This window comes from Salmo trutta, chromosome 24 (genome assembly GCF_901001165.1).
Source record: "Salmo trutta chromosome 24, fSalTru1.1, whole genome shotgun sequence".
Taxonomy (NCBI): Eukaryota; Metazoa; Chordata; class Actinopteri; order Salmoniformes; family Salmonidae; genus Salmo; species Salmo trutta.
In genome coordinates this window covers 44,077,678-44,098,280 of record NC_042980.1, presented here as the reverse complement: position 1 = coordinate 44,098,280, position 20,603 = coordinate 44,077,678, and the positions used below count along the sequence as shown (strand labels likewise).

At 42.1% G+C, this 20,603-nt stretch overlaps 1 protein-coding gene across 2 annotated transcripts; it reads right to left on the bottom strand.

Annotated features, from left to right (window-relative positions):
* Positions 1 to 2,838: 2,838 nt before the first annotated feature.
* Positions 2,839 to 10,202, bottom strand: LOC115161382 (CD276 antigen). Of its 2 annotated transcripts, XM_029712329.1 has the most exons (7): positions 9,866 to 10,202; positions 9,249 to 9,307; positions 7,084 to 7,452; positions 6,620 to 6,895; positions 6,026 to 6,115; positions 5,859 to 5,939; positions 2,839 to 4,241 (listed from the first exon to the last, which is right to left on the bottom strand). In XM_029712329.1, the coding sequence occupies exons 2-7, from the start codon at positions 9,304 to 9,306 to the stop codon at positions 4,213 to 4,215; spliced, it is 903 nt and encodes a 300-aa protein (XP_029568189.1). In that variant the 5' UTR covers position 9,307; positions 9,866 to 10,202; the 3' UTR covers positions 2,839 to 4,212. The 2 variants fall into 2 exon arrangements, with proteins under 2 accessions (XP_029568189.1, XP_029568190.1); XM_029712330.1 differs by lacking the exons at positions 7,084 to 7,452; positions 9,249 to 9,307; positions 9,866 to 10,202 and having other exon boundaries at positions 6,620 to 7,047.
* Positions 10,203 to 20,603: the final 10,401 nt, after the last annotated feature.

Sequence of the window (20,603 nt, the reverse complement as noted above, 5' to 3'; positions counted from 1 at the left end):
TGGCCTCCAACTGCTCTTAAATGCAAGTAAAACTAAATGCATGCCCTTCAACCGATCGCTGCCCGCACCTGCCCGCCCGTCCAGCATCACTACTCTGGACGGTTCTGACCTAGAATATGTGGACAACTACAAATACCTAGGTGTCTGGTTAGACTGTAAACTCTCCTTCCAGACTCACATTAAACATCTCCAATCCAAAATGAAATCTAGAATCGACTTCCTATTTCACAACAAAGCATCCTTCACTCATGCTGCCAAACTTACCCTCGTAAAACTGACCATCCTACCGATCCTCGACTTCAGCGATGTCATTTACAAAATAGCCTCCAACACTCTACTCAACAAATTGGATGCAGTCTATCACAGTGACATCCGTTTTATCACCAAAGCCCCATACACTACCCACCACTGCGACCTGTATGATCTCGTTGGCTGGCCCTCGCTTCATACTCATCGCCAAACCCACTGGCTCCAGGTCATCTACAAGTCTCTGCTAGGTAAAGCCTCGCCTTATCTCAGCTCACTGGTCACCATAGCAGCACCCACCTGTAGCACACGCTCCAGCAGGTATATCTTACTGGTCACCCCCAAAGCCAATTCTTCCTTTGGCCGCCTCTCCTTCCAGTTCTCTGATGCCAATGACTGGAACGAACTGCAAAAATCTCTGAAGATGGAGACTCTTACCTCACTCACTAGCTTTAAGCACCAGCTGTCAGAGCAGCTCACAGATCACTGCACCTGTACATAGCTCATCTGTAAATAGCCCATCCAATCTACCTCATCCCCATACTGTATTTATTTATTTATTTATCTTGCTCTTTTGCACCCCAGTATCTCAACTTGCACATTCAACTTCTGCACATCCTACCATTCCAGTGTTTAATTGCTATGTTGTAATTTCTTTGTCATTATGGCATATTTATTGCCTGTATATTGATTTTTCTACTGTATTATTGATTGTATGTTTGTTTATTCCATGTGTAACTTTTTGTTGTATGTGTCGAACTGCTTTGCTTTATCTTGGCTAGGTCGCAGTTGCAAATGAAAACTTGTTCTCAATTAGCCTACCAGGTTAAATAAAGGTGAAATAAAAAAATAAAAAAGGCTACCCAAGAACACTATACCAATATGGAAGATAATAAAATGTATTCTACAAGAATTCACTCCCTATAAACATAACCTTATGGAACAATCCTTGGATAGCTTTTCAGAATTCACAGATAAATTGGTACACATGGAAAACTAAAGGCAAAAAAACATTAATAACTTGGTAACAGGAAATACATTTATTTCCATGATAGAATTAAAAACAACTTTTGGGCTGACCAATGTAGATTAAAAGTTACATACTGTATCACAACTTTTAGATTTGAAAACTTTTGGGCATCAGAGCAACCTTGAGGGAATCTTATTTGAGACAGAATATGATGTTCATATGATAGGTAAGATATACAAAACCTTGCAGAGAGTATATCCAACTGACAATATCTTAGAAAAACATATTAACTACTGGAACCAAGACTTAAAAATAACTGACTTTGGCACAAGATCCAGGGAAAGTTGGAGCATAACTCACGCAATTACAATTAACTAACATTTTACGCTTAATCCAGTATAAACTAATATATAGAATTTATTACAAGAGACGACAAAGTTAGCAAATTCTACAGCACAACGGCAGAGTTATGTCTTAACTGTTAAACAAATAATGACTCAATAATTCATCATTTCTGGGAATACTATAAAGTCCAGAAATTGTGGGCGGAGCTAGAAAGTTGGCTGTCAGATTGATTACAATGTAAACTAATCTTTAATCCATTGACTGCATATTTCAAGACATGGCATATGGGGGTGTATTGAGATACCCAATGGTCTGGACAACTCTCTTCTCATCTTGAAAAAATGTATACTACAATATTGAAATAGCATGGCCGACATAGAAAATTTAAGGCCAAGTGGCGAACAATAATGCAGGCATTAGGAATGGGGTTGTGACCACGCAAGCATTAGGAATGGGGGTGTGACCATGCAGTCATTAGGAATGGGGGTGTGACCATGCAGGCACCAGGAATGGGGGTGTGACCATGCAGTCATTAGGAATGGGGGTGTGACCACGCAGGCACCAGGAATGGGGGTGTGACCACGCAGGCATTAGGAATGGGGGTGTGACCATGCAGTCATTAGGAATGGGGGTGTGACCATGCAGGCAGCAGGAATGGGGGTGTGACCATGCAGGCACTAGGAATGGGGGTGTGAGAACGCATGTCTGGGCAGATGAGATGTAGTCATTGTTTGTGTGTCTGTAAGTTGTTGTTCATTGTATAAGTTTGTATCTGGAGTGTAAAAATATATAACAAAATTAAAATACAATAATATAAAAATATCTAAGTTTAATAGTCAGATGTACAGATGTGCAGATGTAATTACAGGGTACAGTTTAAATATTAAACTCAGACCTCCAACAATTTATTTAACTAGGCAAGTCAGTTAAGAACAAATTCTTATTTTCAATGAAGGCCTAAGAACAGTGTGGTAACTGCCTTGTTCAGGGGTAGAACAACAGATTTTTACCTTGTCAGCTCGGGGATTCGATCCAATGCTCTGATCACTAGGCTACCTTCTTCCACCAAAACAATACAAATAATAATTTACATAAAACATATACATGTTGTCAACTGTCGCAATTGGGGGGGCTGACTAGTGGTGGCTATTCAGCATGATGCTAGGGGTGGTAGGGGAAGAGTTCTCTGGGGGATGTAAAAACATCCCAACCTTTGATGTTAAGGGGGGAGGGGCATAGGAGAAAAGTGGTGGGTGGGATAGGCAGAAAGAGGTATGCAGGGTTGCAGGTTATGTTTATTTACATATCAATTATACTTTTACAAAATATTTCTTGATCAATATGATCATTTCTCTGTATGTATTTCTTACTTTAGTTTTTCTTTTGGGTGGCAGCGCACAGGTACATGTTATATACACAGAATATATTCATTGAAATATATTGTTCCTGTAAACCCCTCCAAAAAAAGACAAAACAAATAAAAACACTATAAAACACGTTGAGTAGCCTGATCTAACTGGGGCTACCATAGGGTAACCCCCAAGCGACCCGCGCTCTGTAGTTCACATAGTTATATTCTATAATTATATTCTATAATCATTTCTTTCATTGTGAGGCAACTTTTTTAGCTAGCAGGCTTTGTAATTCGACAGTGCAGTTCGATTAACAATAATTTAAGCTTTCTGCCCATATCAGATATGCCTATGTCCTCGGAAATGTTCTTGTTACTTACAACCTCATGCTAATCGTACTATCCTACATTAGCTCAACCGTCCCGAGGGGGACCCACCAATCCTGTAGAGGAGAGCAGGCTTTGTAAAGCAACAGAATGTGAAAAAAATCCAAGGGGAGTATCAACTTTCTATAGGCACTGTAACAGCTTCCATCAATGAGACATGACATTCACTCAGCCATAAATAACAGTGAGACATGACATTCACTACCGCGATGAATGACAGACCTGCAAGTTAGAAACAGAAAAAACCTGAATCTCTATCAGTGGAGGCTGTTGAGGGGAGGAGGGCTCATAATATTGGCTGGAATGGAGCAAATGGAATGGCATCAAAACATGTGTTTGATGTATTTGATACCATTCCACTGATTCCGTTCCAGCCATTACCACGAGGCCGTCCTCCCCAATTAAGATTCCACCAACCTCCTGTGATCTCTAACCATACCTAAGTTTGAATGAGGTTTGATTGTTTCTTTCTTCATTGTCTATGTGTCTGTGATATGTTGGGACATATAGACAATACTAAAATACATTATGACAAGAACATTTTCTTATCCCGCAACACATTCAGGTTCAGTGACAGGCTCACTGTTCAAGTACACCTTTTGTGTCTACAGTTGTATATTGACTATCTGTGTCTGGGTTTTTTTTCTTCAAGTGTGTCATATATATCTTAGCTTTTCATTTTGATCTCTCCTTACAGAAAGTCAAATGTTTTGTTTAAACACCTGGACCTAAACGCTGGATATTGGACATAGATCACTAGCATCACATATCAGCTTCAATGCAAGATTACTGGTAGCAGTATGGCTCTCAATATGTTCTCAGTACCAATATCCTCATTTTGTCCAGCCGTATGCACCAGCAACGCAGTAACTTGTCGTCTTCCTCACCACTGGAGAAGCTTGGGAGTTGATTGCTACTGTTGTGGATTCAATTCTGCAATTTCTGCAAAAGACAAATCAGAGACTAGATATGAAAGATAAACAGATAGACTATAGTAAGTTATACAGCATATACAGTGCCTTGCAAAAGTGTTCACACCCCTTGGCATTTTTCCTATTTTGTTGCATTACAACCTGTAATTTCAATAGATTTTTATTTGGATTTCATGTAATGGACAAACACAAAACATGAAGAAAAAAATGAAATTTAAAAAATAACTTATTTCAAAAACATTTAAAATGGAAAAGTTGTGCATGCATATGTATTCACCCCCTTTGCTCTGAAGCCCCTAAATAAGATCTGGTGCAACCAATTACCTTCAGAAGTTACATAATTAGTTAAATAAAGTCCACCTGTGTGCAATCTAAGTGTCACATGATCTGTCACATGATCTCATTAGAACACACCTGTTCTGAAAGGCCCAGAGTCTGCAACACCACTAAGCAAGCAGCACCATGAAGACCAAGGAGATCTCCAAACAGGTCAGGGACAAAGTTATGGAGAAGTACAGATCAGGGTTGGTTTATAAAAAAATATTAGAAACTTTGAACATCCCACAGAACACCATTAAATCCATTGTTAAAGAATACTTATGAATAGTTATGCACACTCAAGTTTTGTTTGTTTCACCCCCAAAAAATATTTTGTATCTTCAAAGTGGTAGGCATGTTGTGTAAATCAAATGATAAAACCCCCCCAAAAAATATATTTTAATTCCAGGTTGTAAGGCAACAAAATAGGAAAAATGCCAAGAGGGTGAATACTTTCACATGCCACTGTACACTATAGTAAGTTATACAGATATACTATAGTAAGTTATACAGATATACTATAGTAAGTTATACAGATATACTATAGTAAGTTATACTATAATAAGTTATACAGATATACTATAGTAAGTTATACAGATATACTATAGTAAGTTGTACAGATACACTATAGTAGTTATACAGATATACTATAGTAAGTTGTACAGATACACTATAGTAGTTATACAATGTTAGGTTCACATTTTCAGAGTAAAAACTTGACGGACACTACGTTTATTCATCCCAGAGGATCAATACAGCTGCATTAGGCAACGCCATTTCACACAAGCACTGATATTTAACCCTTCCTCCTAGGCTGAGTCTCCTCCCACACAGCTGAACAGCCAATGCATCTCTGTTGCTAGACAGAACCTTAGTGATGTCTCTTCTTCCTCTTTTCATTTGACCTCTACCCCAAAGTGCTCACTCTTCTTATCAATGTCTGCCACACGTGATCGCTTTCCTTGCACTCAACACATTCCAAGCTTAATAATTGCACCCACTATATACCTTCCTCCTATAGAAAACCATTAACTTCTGGTGTAGACCCTCTAACCGTAGGCACTCAATATTTCAATAGTATACCTGATAATTAACCCTGTCCCAAGTTTAGGATTTAGTACCCAGAATCCATCAACAGATACACTACAGTAAGTTATACAGGTACAATATAGTAAGTTATACAGATATACTATAGTAAGGTATACAAATATACTATAGTAAGTTATACAGATATACTATAGTAAGTTATACAGATATACTATAGTAAGTTATACAGGTACAATATAGTACTGTGCAGTATGATACTCACCTGGTTGTTGTGCAGTGTTTTCAGGTTCAGGTTTTGGACAGCAATGGATCATCTTCCTCCATGGCTTCCTGAAGTTGGGGTCTGCAGTAACAGAACAGTACTTAATGAGTTACACAACACCAGCCTACTACTGTATTTAAATTCACTATGAAAAGAATGAGACTCACATTTTAAACAGAGAATGACCGCAATCAACAATATGACCAATGGACAAATTGCCACCAGGCTAAATTTCAGTAAATGGTTTTCCCCTTTGGCTGTAAAGACACAATGTGAAGAGCATGTTGTACATGAACAAGAAAACATTAATGCTGTGATTTAGTTCTCTCCTGGAAACTTCTAATTGAACATGTTCCCTTAGTTGTATACCGTTTCCTTATCCGAGTGTTGACAAAGAATAAACATAGACATTTATGGAGCTCATTTAAAATGATCAAAATATTGGATATTCTTAATGTGCCATGCTGCTACATGTTTCAAAATAATGTTGGTTTACTGAGCCTATCCACTAGGGGGCGGTGTCTGAACTCCATTGGGTTTGAGCTGTACTTGCTTTCACCTCTGTCTGACCTGTGATGTTTTACATTTGTCATGTGACCTGAAATATTTGAAAGACATCCTGCAATGCAGCTACTCTAGGTTGAGGTGAAATGGTCTCGTTTACTGGTCTAAATCTGATTTAAATCTTTGTAATTACAGCAGTGTAACTGAAGTGAGTAGGCCTCACTGTCTCTGTACAATCACTGGATGGTAGAACTCACAGGCTTCTATGATGATAGCGTTACTCTGGGTCTCATTGAGGAGGGTGTTGTAGATACTGCAGGTTATATTTTGTCCCTCTGTCACATTCACTCGGCTGCTGATGTTGTAGGTTCCTGTTCCAGGATCCTGGGTAGTCTTGTTGACAGCCTCCTGAGGCTCCAGAGTACGGTTATGGGTCCTCCATGTCACCTGGTATTCAGGGAAGCCTCCGTGGGTGCTGCACACAAGCGTCATGTCTGTGGAGTTTAATGTCAGCTTGGGCTTTTGGTAACTCGCTGCAGGGAGCACAATGGGACAAAGCCAAAACGGGCGTAATTATGAGACAGATGCATTGATAGTTAATGGAAATGTTTCCAGAACAGGAAACAACATTTTTATATTATGAGCTAAAGCACCATTATGTTCCAGTCCCACCCAAAAACATGAGCCTGATTTAATAATGTCTCTCTAAGCCATAGCCTACCTGCTACATTGACAGTGATTTGGCACGCTTTTGATGTTAAACCATTGATTATTAGAATAACATCGCAGGTCAGGCGATTGTCTCGGAAATTAACTGGGTTGAGCAGGAGTGACAGATTTCCAGAAGCCAACTGATCTGTGTTAATTGTTGTTCTGTTTTTGTACCAAGTCTGTTGGTGGACATACTCCTCATGTCCATCTTTGAAAACATGCAGCACTCTGAGGTTTGAATCTTGCCAATATATTCTGGTTTTTGTTGGGTAGTTGGGAGTTTCCAATTTGGAGCAACCACAGGGCAGAAGGACGGGCTGTCCGATGATTCCAACGACGGTTTTCTCCTTCGGGCGTGTTGATGAAACTACTGAAATAACTTTCCAAACATAGAGGCAATAGTTAGTTCAAACTCCACATTTACCATGCTAATAAGACATTTTCTGGACATTGGAGAAGTTTCACTGTAATGTATCGAAATAGTCCTCAGAGATAACATGTTTGGTGCAGATTAAAAAATAAAATGAACCTGGCATATTATTTAATTACTGCAACTACAAGCCTGGGACTTTCCTGCCTCTCTCTATTCCGAGTTGTGACTCAGAGTTGGTTGAGTCAGGCTGGTGGTTCCCTGCTCACCCTGCTGTTGGGAAACTTCTCAGGCCTTATTACTGGAAGTTCCTTTCACCCATTTTTCAACATTGGATTCCACTCTGAAAGCACTATTATGTTAGAGAGGAGTAGCTAGCGATTGTACAGAAAGAAGTTAATGTAGAATATGGTACACCATTTGGGTTCCCGAGAGGCACAGCGGTCTAAGGCACTGCATCTCAGTGCAAGATGCGACACTACAGTCGGTTTGAATCCAGGCTGAATCACATCCGGCCGTGATTGGGAGTCCCATAGGGCGGCACACAATTGGCCTAGCGTCGTCCAGGTTTAGCTGGGGTAGGCCGCCATTGTAAAGAGGAATTTGTTCTTAACTGACTTGCCTAGTTTTAAAAACATGCTTTCAATGTCTGCTACAGCTGAGGGATGCTTTCTGTTCAAATATTGGACTCATTTTGACTTGAATAGAAATGTATAGTCTTCATTTGTCTGGATAAGATACAGGGCTACTATTCTGTCACAATTCAAGAGCCAGGTAACCAAGGTGTTGGTAGGGCTATCTAATCTAGTGTAAACCTGGCTACAGCAGACGACCTGCCTCTGCTTACGGCTCCACCGTAGATGTGGTTGATAACAGCGAGCGAGAGGTCATGACTCCGTAAACGTCCAGCTCTGATTTAGAATCACACACAGCTAATAGTTACATTTTATAAGAACAAGTTGAAATGATTATAAATAGTCAATCATCATACGGTAATAGATGACATGGTGCTGTATCCTCTTAGCTGTTAACGTTCACAACTCTGTCACCCTCCTAGTGAGTCGTGCTGTCTCCACAACTCTGTCACCCTCCTAGTGAGTCGTGCTGTCTCCAGAACTCTGTCACCCTCCTAGTGAGTTGTGCTGTCTCCAGAACTCTGTCACCCTCCTAGTAAGTCGTGCTGTCTCCAGAACTCTGTCACCCTCCTAGTGAGTCGTGCTGTCTCCACAACTCTGTCACCCTCCTAGTGAGTCGTGCGGTCTCCAGAACTCTGTCACCCTCCTAGTGAGTCGTGCTGTCTCCAGAACTCTGTCTCAGAGGTAACACCCCTGTGTCTGTGAGAGGTGTACACCACATCCTGACAGAGCTCATTGACAAATGTACAAAAAAATAAATAAAAATTATGCTCCATTGAGATGAAAAGGCACCCATATTTGCTTTTGTGCATTTGTCACACAGTTATTTTTAAATCATAGTGTGGGGACAGTTCTGCAGAAATCCACCCGCTAAAAAAAACTGAAAGGTCAACATCTTCAAAAGTCTGCGTCTTCAGTGACGTCAAAGAGCTTTCACAATCCAAGACCAGTTTTATAATGAGACTTCCTTTTTTCCCCTTTCTGATAACAAGGTTGTCCTTACTAAAACCGTTTTGGACGATGTAATCTACAGGGTCAGTATGTGTAGCCGCATGGTGCTCTGCTCATAGTGTACACTAGATAGAAACCAGAGCGGGTGGTGGCCTATAACCTCGTGGCTGTCTATGTTGATGAATGAAAACAATAGTGAAGTTAGCTGTGGAAACTTACCAGACAGCAGAACAACTAAGGCAATCCCAACAGCCATTTTGAGATGAATGCAGACCATTCTAAGGGAAGAAATCAGTAGCAAAATAGTTAAATGAACAACATTGTCTATAAATGGGAAATTTATGCAAGTCCAAAAGGAAAGGAAGGAGGAGATTTCATAAAGAAGTGGATACCATTTCATCCTGAAGCATAGTCGTATATACCATGTCAAATAGCCTGTCGGCTATCACCCTCTGTAGCAAGAACTTTGGCACATTGGCACTACAACTTTGTATTTTTAATCTAACCTTTTTTAACTAGTCAAGTCAGTTAACAACAAATTCTTATTTACAATGACGGACTACAAAAGTTAATATATAACTTAACATTACTGACACATTGTTGTTGAGCTACTGCTGAGCTTTGTTATTCCTTTTCTAGTTTGATTTAAAAGCTGATATGAAGTTTCACAGAGAAACGTTCAACTTTAAACACAAACAAAAGTTACAAGGAAGTTGATTTGATGCCAGCTTTCAGTTCATCGAAGAAGCAAACACTTCTTTATAAGATCATACAACAGTTTTTTAAAAAGCATTCCCATATCCTCATGTAACACACTACCAAGAGGAAGAACTCACCAGCAGATTGAAGCCTTTACAGATTATATTCCTGCTGTGTCCTGACTGATCAGTCTGGCAGACAGAGAATGATCTTTGGTGATGATATACCTTTGCTATGAATGAGCTACACGCCTCCTCCAGGGATGTCACCAAGACCTGGTTTTTGGATTTTGGATCAGCCTCAAATCTTTTGCTCTGCTGAAAAGGTGTAAAAAAAAAATGTAGTCAACTGACTGTACCGCTGAGTTCATAAAGCTGTGGTTACGTCAAACTCCGGAAGTCCTCCAACCATTATAAATCAGGGGTGTAGTGTTGCCGGTGAACTTGCGAGACATAGCACCATTCTGAGAAGTGGCACAGCATTGCTCCGCTGTGCACAAACAGCACTACACCACTGAGTATAAAACAGGAAGTTGAAACTTCCCAATTCTGCCAGTGAAATTAAAATGAACTCATTCTAGGCATTCTCTCAACCAGCTTCATGAGGTAGTCACCTGGAATGTGGAATTTCTTTCCTTCTTAAAGCGTTTGTGCCAATCAGTTGTGATGTGACAAGGTAGGGGTGGTATACAGAAGACAGCCCTATTTGGTCTTAGGCAAGGTTTTTTTTTCGGCTGTTCGTGCGCACAAAAACATTTTTCAGAGGCATCCCGAAGTCAGGAGCAGAAATCTACACCCCTTTGACAATGATTGGTCGACAGTAGGGATTCTTCAATGAAGTGTTTGTTGTCATTCAACGAGACACTAATCGTTTTCATGGACCTTTTTTCACTTGAGAAATAAACATCATAGTTAGAAATACAATTGTGTGACTAAAATCTCCTCTGCAAAAATGTCAAAATTAATGACAAATCTTGAGTTATCTATTTGTCCCTAAATATGCAGATAACATAAAAACCCAGAGCTCATAGATTCTAAGGGAAGGAGAGGAAGAGAGAGAGAGAAGGGGACAGAGAGAGAGAGAGAGCCCCACCCTCTTCAACATATATATCAACGAATTGGCGAGGGCACTAGAACAGTCTGCAGCACCCGGCCTCATCCTACTAGAATCTGAAGTCAAAGGTCTACTCTTTTCTGATGATCTGGTGCTTCTGTCCCCAACCAAGGAAGGCCTACAGCAGCACCTAGATCTTCTGCACAGATTCTATCAGACCTGGGCCCTGACAGTACATTTCAGTAAGACAAAAATAATGGTGTTCCAAAAAAGGTCCAGTTGCCAAGACCAAAATAGCAACCAAGAATTCACAAAATGGGACAAATACCAAATTGAGACCCTGCATGCAGAGAGAGGAAGAGAGGAGAGAGAGGAAGAGAGAAAGTGAGGAAAAGAGAGAGAGAGAGAGAGAAAGAGAGAGAGAGAGAGAGAGAGAGAGAGAGAGAGGGGAAAAGAGAGAGAGAGAGAGAGAGAGAGAGAGAGAGAGAGAGAGAGAGGGGAAAAGAGAGAGAGAGAGAGAGAGAGGGGAAAACAGAGAGAAAGAGAGAGGAGAAAAGAGAGAGAAAGAGAGAGAGGGGAAAAGAGACTGAGAGAGAGAGAGGGGAAGAGAGAGAGAAAGAGAGAAATAGAGAGAGAGAGAGGAAGAGAGAATGAGAGAGAAACAGACAGAGAGAGAGAGGGAGGTCTTTGTGTGTATCTCCTCTGCTACACTCGGGCCCAGTAACAAAATCTGATTGTGAGGGTGAGAGGCTGACCCGGACCCACCTGGGCCTCTGTTTACTTTGGAACCCACCAGACAGCACACACACACACACACACACAAATACTGTACATACACTGAGACAGTGTGTCTCGTGCTTTTTCTGCTTTTAACACACACACAGATTTGAAGCATAATTCACAAAGGATAGAAGAAGTGAGGGGCTCATACAATAAGGAGAAATAATGTTTCAAAGGAAAGGGGAAGAAGAAGAAGAAGAGAAAGGAAAGGGGAAGACAAGAGGAAGCAGGGAAAGAGAAAGGTAGACTTCTCGTTACTAATAGGTGAAACCTGAAGAGACCGTTTGAATTAACTACAAACATTCTGTATTACACTACGTGACATGTCGTAATACATTACATTTAACAGACTCTCTTGTCCAGATCCAGTTACAGGGGCAGTCAGTTAAGTTCTAATACCTTCATGTTTTCCTTTGGAGTTGTTTGATTGGGCACAGTTCATGTCAATAGGGAATGTGAGTATTAATTTGTTCATCTGCGTGTGTGTGTGTGTGTGTGTGTGTGTGTGTGTGTGTCTGCATCGGCAGGTGTGTGTGTGTGTGTGTGTAAGTGTGTGTCTGCATCCGAGTGTGTGTGTGTGTGTGTGAGTGTGTGTGTGTGTGTCTGCATCTGTGGGTGTGTGTGTGCGTGTGTGTGTGTGTGTGTGTGTGTGTGTGTGTGTGTGTGTGTGTGTGTGTGTGTGTGTGTCTGTCTGCGGGTGTGTGTGTGTGTGTGTGTGTGTGTGTGTGTGTGTGTGTGTGTGTGTGTGTGTGTGTGTGTGTAAGTGTGTGTCTGCATCTGCGGGTGTGTGTGTGTGTGTGTGTGTGTGTGTGTGTGTGTGTGTGTGTGTGTGTGTGTGTGTGTGCATCTGCGGGTGTGTGTGTGTGTGTGTGTGTGTGTGTGTGTGTGTGTGTGTGTGTGTGTGTGTGTGTGTGTCTGCATCTACGGGTGTGTGTGGGCGTGCCCGTGTCAGCTGGGATGAATCATTTCTAGAACTGGTCCTGTGACGATTATTTTACTTTAGTTCCAGTAACCGTGTATTTCTCTCCATCTTTAGTGTCTTTAGTTCCAGTAACTGTCTCCCCACCGTTAGCAGCAGTGGGTTTCTCTATTTCTGTGTGTGTGTGTGTGTGTGTGTGTGTGTGTGTGTGTGTGTGTGTGTGTGTGTGTGTGTGTGTGTGTGTGGGTGTGGGTGTGTGGGTGTGTGTGTGTGTGTTAGAATATGAAGACACATTTTGTTCCTAACTCTTCATTTCCTACTACTTATGGGCTTCACCGCCTACCTTAGATGGAGACAGAGACGGAGAGACAGAGACAGGGAGAATGAGACAAAGACAGAGAGAGAGAGAATGAGACAGAAAATGAGACAGAGACAGAGAGACAGAGATGGAGAGACAGAGACGGAGAGACAGAGACGGAGAGACAGAGACAGAGAGAATGAGACAGAGACAGAGAGAGAGAGAATGAGACAGAAAATGAGACAGAGACAGAGATGGAGAGACAGAGACGGAGAGACAGAGACGGAGAGACAGAGACAGAGAGAATGAGACAGAGACAGAGACAGAGAGAATGAGACAGAAAATGAGACAGAGACAGAGAGACAGAGATGGAGAGACAGAGACGGAGAGACAGAGACGGAGAGACAGAGACGGAGAGAATGAGACAGAGACAGAGAGAGAGAGAATGAGACAGAAAATGAGACAGAGACAGAGAGACAGAGACGGAGAGACAGAGACGGAGAGACAGAGACGGAGAGAATGAGACAGAGACAGAGACAGAGAGAATGAGACAGAAAATGAGACAGAGACAGAGAGACAGAGATGGAGAGACAGAGACGGAGAGACAGAGACGGAGAGACAGAGACAGAGAGAATGAGACAGAGACAGAGACAGAGAGAATGAGACAGAAAATGAGACAGAGACAGAGAGACAGAGATGGAGAGACAGAGACGGAGAGACAGAGACGGAGAGACAGAGACGGAGAGAATGAGACAGAGACAGAGAGAGAGAGAATGAGACAGAAAATGAGACAGAGACAGAGAGACAGAGACAGAGAGACAGAGACAGAGAGACAGAGACGGAGAGACAGAGACGGAGAGACAGAGACGGAGAGACAGAGACAGAGAGAATGAGACAGAGACAGAGAATGACACAGAGAGACAGACAGAGAGAGAGACAGAGAGACAGAGACAGAGACAGAGAGAGAGACAGACAGAGGCAGAGAGACAGACAGAGACAGAGAGACAGAGACAGAGAGACAGAAGCAGAGCGAGAGAGAGACAGACAGACAGAGAGACAGACAGACAGAGATGGAGAGACAGAGATGGAGAGACAGAGACGGAGAGACAGAGACAGAGAGACAGAGAGAATGAGAATGAGACAGAGAATGAGACAGAGAGAGAGACAGACAGAGGCAGAGAGACAGACAGAGACAGAGAGACAGAGACAGAGAGACAGAAGCAGAGCGAGAGAGAGACAGAGACAGAGAGACAGACAGACAGAGAGACAGAGACAGACAGAGAGAAAGACAGACAGACAAAGAGAGACAGAAAGACAGAGAGACAGACAGAGACAGACAGAGACAGAGAGACAGAAGCAGAGCGAGAGAGAGACAGACAGACAGAGAGACAGAGAGACAGACAGAGAGACAGAGAGACAGAGAGACAGAGAGACAGACAGAGAGACACAGAGAGACACAGAGAGACACAGAGAGACACAGAGAGACACGGAGAGACACGGAGAGAGAGACAATCACATTAGAATGCAACCAAACATTTCAGATAAAGAATTATTAAAGTCTTAGAAAGGTAGAATCAGCAGCTACTCATTGTAGGTATGTTGATGAGTGTTAAATAGAGCTGTAGGTCTGTAATGCTCCGTGGATCACAGTAACAGTGGAGGGAGGGAGGGAGGCGGTCCTTAAACAATTTACTAAAGAATTTAGAAAGTAACTGTAAATGCAGAATTTGCTTAGAAAATAGAAACTAAAAAATTAGGAAACCTGTTCTACAGTTGAAAAATAACAAATGTTTGTTTCCTAGAAATTATGATAGACAACACAGACACTAACCATGTGTCTCACAGCAGTATTCGTCTAAGTGGATTACCCATAACAAGACCATAGATCCAGCTCACTGCACACATGCCTTTCACCAACAACAAAAATGTAATGACCCTTTCACCATATGTTTACCATTAGTAACTTACATGGACAAATATTTGAGTTGTGCCCATGATGAAATTGACCATCAAGTTTGAATATGATCTTTACAGTTTTACAGACTTTTACAGCTAAAACTGTAACCTCCATGACATCACATGAACTAAATGAGGTAGATAGCTGGTGTCTATTCCACTGTCTCATCAGCCCAGCCAGGCAATTTATAAACTTCATTTCCCCTATAAAAAAGCATCTAGATATTATCTCACATTACTTTTAGTCTAACATTTAGTTTTCAACAGCAGAGATTTGTATACATCTTGCTGTCTGTCTCTCCGACATTTGTAACATTGTTTCAATAGTCAAATTTGATTTCCAGCTGTCCCATAGTGATGAACATGTTGGGAGTCGGGACGATACGGACAGACAGGCAGCGTTTCTCAGACAGTCAAAAGCATGAATCAGCTGGCATCCTTTTTATGGATATATACAAAGAAATGTCAATTGGAAATAAAGTGCAGCTAGTTTACAGTCTTTCCAGCTTCAGTTTGAAGTGATTGTGTTAGCTGCGTTGTTGGCTAGCTCCTCTGAACAACAGTGTCCTGACGAGAGAGTACATTTTCTATGCCAGACGATATCGTGCCTCATATTGTTATGGATGTGTCCAAATAAATGTCACTAGAAAACAGCTTAAACAAATGCAAATGCAGCTACTGTTGTTATTCTGTCTGCGCTGTTTAATGTGACTGTAAGTTAGCCATAGTTGACTAGCTAGCAAGCAAGAGATAAGAACGTTGCCAGCCAGTATGCCAATGGAACATTTAGAACAAACGAGAGAGACAGAGCACGACTCTGGCAACCGAAGCGATAGAATGAACAACCAGCAGGGTTAGGTAGCAACCCTAGATTTGTGTCGGGACTATATCTTGTGGAAGGACGAAATAGGAATCAATTCATCAAAATAACATTTTTTATGAAAGTATGTCAATCATTATTTAAATATGTTGGTAACCCTTTGTATAAAAGTGCTAATGCCCTCGAAGCCTGTGTTTGGAGGATATATTGATACGGCTTGCCGGCCCTCTACTTCATCAAAACCATTACCAATATATCCTGCAAAACACCGGCTTCTCAAATCAAATCACATTCTATTGGTCACATACACATATTTAGCAGATGTTACTGCGGGTGTAGTCAAATGCTTGTGTTCCTAGCTCCAACAGTGCAGTATTATGTAACAATTCACAACAATGCATACAAATCTAAAAGTAAAAAAAAATGGAATTAAGAAATATATAAATATTAGGACGAGCAATGTCGGAGTGGCATTGATTAAAATACAGTAAATAGAATACAGTATATACATATGAGATGATTAAAGCAGTATGTAAACACTATTAAAGTGACTAGCGTTTCCATGTCTATCTCTACAGGAAAGCATCCTCTAAGGTCCAGGGTTGAATAACTAGGTGGTATTATCACTTAAATGTAACTGTCTTCAATGTCTTTACCATTTGTACTATGTCAAGGTTGTGAGGAATGTGTGTGAACAGTTGAAATATTTTGAATCCACCATAGTTGGTCTGCCTGTGCCAGGTGTTTTGTGATTGCTAATTAAGAGATTGGCCTTTTGTATAAAAGCCTTCCAGTTTGTGTCAGTCTGGTCACTGTGCGGCAGCAATGAGTTTATATATATATATTTTTATATACTGCTCAAAAAAATAAAGGGAACACTAAAATAACACATCCTAGATCTGAATGAATGAAATAATCTTATTAAATACTTTTTTCTTTACATAGTTGAATGTGCTGACAACAAAATCACACAAAAAGAATCAATGGAAATCCAATTTATCAACCCATGGAGGTCTGGATTTGGAGTCACACTCAAAATTAAAGTGGAAAACCACACTACAGGCTGATCCAACTCTGATGTAATGTCCTTAAAACAAGTCAAAATGAGGCTCAGTAGTGTGTGTGGCCTCCACGTGCCTGTATGACCTCCCTACAATGCCTGGGCATGCTCCTGATGAGGTGGCGGATGGTCTCCTGAGGGATCTCCTCCCAGACCTGGACTAAAGCATCCGCCAACTCCTGGACAGTCTGTGGTGCAACGTGGCGTTGGTGGATGGAGCGAGACATGATGTCCCAGATGTGCTCAATTGGATTCAGGTCTGGGGAACAGGCGGGCCAGTCCATAGCATCAATGCCTTCCTCTTGCAGGAACTGCTGACACACTCCAGCCACATGAGGTCTAGCATTGTCTTGCATTAGGAGGAACCCAGGGCCAAATGCACCAGCATATGGTCTCACAAGGGGTCTGAGGATCTCATCTCGGTACCTAATGGCAGTCAGGCTACCTCTGGCGAGCACATAGAGGGCTGTGCGGCCCCCCAAAGAAATGCCACCCCACACCATGACTGACCCACCGCCAAACCGGTCATGCTGGAGGATGTTGCAGGCAGCAGAACGTTCTCCACGGCGTCTTCAGACTCTGTCACATCTGTCACGTCTGTCACATGTGCTCAGTGTGAACCTGCTTTCATCTGTGAAGAGCACAGGACGCCAGTGGTGAATTTGCCAGTCTTGGTGTTCTCTAGCAAATGCCAAATGTCCTGCACTGTGTTGGGCTGTAAGCACAACCCCCACCTGTGGACGTCGGGCCCTCATACCACCCTCATGGAGTCTGTTTCTGACTGTTTGAGCAGACACATGCACATTTGTGGCCTGCTAGAGGTCATTTTGCAGGGCTCTGGCAGTGCTCCTCCTTGCACAAAGGCGGAGGTAGCGGTCCTGCTGCTGGGTTGTTGCCCTCCTACGACCTCCTCCACATCTCCTGATGTACTGGCCTGTCTCCTGGTAGCGCCTCCATGCTCTGGACACTACGCTGACAGACACAGCAAACCTTCATGCCACAGCTCGCATTGATGTGCCATCCTGGATGAGCTGCACTACCTGAGCCACTTGTGTGGGTTGTAGACTCCGTCTCATGCTACCACTAGAGTGAAAGCACCACCAGCATTCAAAAGTGACCAAAACATCAGCCAGGAAGCATAGGAACTGAGAAGTGGTCTGTGGTCACCACTTGCAGAACCACTCCTTTATTGGGGGTGTCTTGCTAATTGCCTATCATTTCCACCTGTTGTCTATTCCATTTGCACAACAGCATGTGAAATGTATTGTCAATCAGTGTTGCTTCCTAAGTGGACAGTTTGATTTCACAGAAGTGTGATTGACTTGGAGTTACATTGTGTTGTTTAAGTGTTCCCTTTATTTTTTTGAGCAGTGTATATACAGCTGAAGTCAGAAGTTTACATACACCTTAGCCAAATACATTTAAACTCAGTTTTTCACAATTCCTGACATTTAATCCTAGTAAAAATTCCCTGTCTTAGGTCAGTTAGGATCACCACTTTATTTTAAGAATGTGAAATGTCAGAATAATAGTACAGAGAATGATTTATTTCAGCTTTTATTTCTTTCATCACATTCCCAGTGGGTCAGAAGTTTACATACACTCAATTAGTATTTGGTAGCATTTCCTTTAAGTTGTTTGACTTGGGTCAAACGTTTCAGGTAGCCTTCCACAAGCTTCCCACAATAAGTTGGATGAATTTTGGCCCATTCCTCCTGACAGAGCTGGTGTAACTGAGTCAGGTTTGTAGGCCTCCTTGCTCGCACATGCTTTTTCAGTTCTGCCCACAAATGTTCTATAGGATTGAGGTCAGGGGTTTGTGATGGCCACTCCAATACCTTGCCTTTGTTGTCCTTGAGCCATTTTGCCACAACTTTGGAAGTATGCTTGGGTTCATTGTCCACTTGGAAGACCCATTTGTGACCAAGCTTTAACTTCCTGACTGATGTCTTGAGATGTTGCTTCAATATATATCTACATAATTTTCCTACCTCATGATGCCATCTATTTTGTGAAGTGCACCAGTCCCTCCTGCAGCAAAGCACCCCCACAACATGATGCTGCTACCCCCGTGCTTCACGGTTGGGATGACTTTCTTCGGCTTGCAAGCCTTCCCCTTTTTCCTCCAAACATAACGATGGTCATTATGGCCAAACAGTTATATTTTTGTTTCATCAGACCAGAAGACATTTCTCCAAAAAGTACAATCTTTGTCCCCATGTGCAGTTGCAAACCGTAGTCTGTCTTTTTTATGGCAGTTTTGGAGCAGTGGCTTCTTCCATGCTGATCGGCCTTTCAGGTTATGTCGATATAGGAATCATTTTACTGTGGATATCGATACTTTTGAACCTGCGTCCTCCAGCATCTTCACAAGATCCTTTGCTGTTGTTCTGGGATTGATTTCAACTTTTCACACCAAAGTACGTTCATCTCCAGGAGACAGAACGCGTCTCCTTTCTGAGCGGTATGACGGCTGCTTGGTCCTATGGTGTTTGGTAGTACTGGCGTACTATTGTTAGTACAGATGAACGTGGTACCTTCAGGTGTTTGGAAAATTGCTCCCAAGGATGAACCAGACTTGTGGAGGTCTACAATTTTTTTTCTGTGGTCTTGGCTGATTTATTTTGATTTTCCCTTGATGTCAAGCAAAGAGGCACTGAGTTTGAAGGTAGGCCTTGAAATACATCCACAGATAAACCTCCAATTGACTCAAATGATGTCATTTGACCTATCAGAAGCTTCTAAAGCCATGACATCATTTTCTGGAATTTTCCAAGCTGTTTAAAGGCACAGTCAACTAAGTGTATGTAAACTTCTGACCAACTGGAATTGTGATACAGTGAATTATAAGTGAAATATTCTGTCTGTAAAAAATTGTTGGAAAAATGACTTGTGTCATGCACATTACAAGAAATTTGTGGAGTGGTTGAAATGACTCCAACCTAAATGTATGTAAACCTCCGACTTCAACTGTATATATATATATATATATATATATATATATATTAGTATTTTTTTTTTTAGTAAGTATTAGTAATATGAATTATTGTAAATGTAGTGTTTTTAGTTGTTCCACCTATTCCACTGAGACCAGCGCACCTCCCTGGGTACGCCCTCCTTGTGTTGCAAAACATTATTAGTCTATTGTCTGTTTGAATATGTGATATCTGTCTTGTAAGACAGTTGTACGGAGCTCCTGGAGCTGAAGGTCATGGAAATTATGTAGTCTATGGAGATTGTTCCTTTTTTTTTGTGACGCTGAAAATTGTTGTCGCATCCTGATAGTCTGATACTCATGCTCCACTCCTTGATGCAAATAAACTGTTCTGTTTAGCTTAGTCCCAGCCTCACCTTGTGTACCTTTCTTCTTCTTGTTTGGCATAGTACGGCTACAGGAATAGGTTGTTTGTTATTCCCACTACGTTACATGCATGGGAATATTTTAAGTTTTCAAGTAGTATATGTATTTGTATGGGGGCCTGGTGAGCCTTGGTTTAATGGAGCCTCTGAGGCCTGGTGGGCCTTGGTTTAATGGAGCCTCTGAGGCCTGGTGGGCCCTGGTTTAATGGAGCTTCAGGTGTGCGCTGTTGTGTTTGGGTGAGTGGGATGGAGGTGCGCTGAGGAGAGGCACTCGACTTTGCACTGTTGTGGCCGTAATGGAGATGCTCTCCGCTGCTGTCCGGGTGTGGTGCGTTGCCTGACGGCTGAGGTAAGAATATGTGAGGTTTTATATGGTGCCACGGAACTTATGGCTGCCTCGGTGACCGTAGGTGGTGGCGCGTAGAGGGGCTGGGTTAAGTCTTTCCTGAGTTCGGTTCGGCTGTGGGTTGTAGGCCGTGAAGAGGCAGCACAGCCCAGTCCGTGGTCCGTGCCATGACCAATGAGAAATATATATAACCCAGTTACTACTCCTGGAAGGGGGGCGGGTGCGATGCAATCTGGCCCGTGCCCTGTGTGCGTAACTGGCTGACGAGGGTTACCGGTAAGTA

Excerpts from the sequence above, each read along its gene's own strand:
- LOC115161382 (XM_029712329.1), bottom strand. The coding sequence starts at position 9,306 with ATGGTCTGCATTCATCTCAAAATGGCTGTTGGGATTGCCTTAGTTGTT. Across the intron at positions 7,453-9,248 it reads CTTAGTTGTTCTGCTGTCTG|TTATTTCAGTAGTTTCATCA; the intron begins GTAAGTTTCCAC and ends ATGTTTGGAAAG. Across the intron at positions 4,242-5,858 it reads AAACACTGCACAACAACCAG|AAATTGCAGAATTGAATCCA; the intron begins GTGAGTATCATA and ends TGTCTTTTGCAG.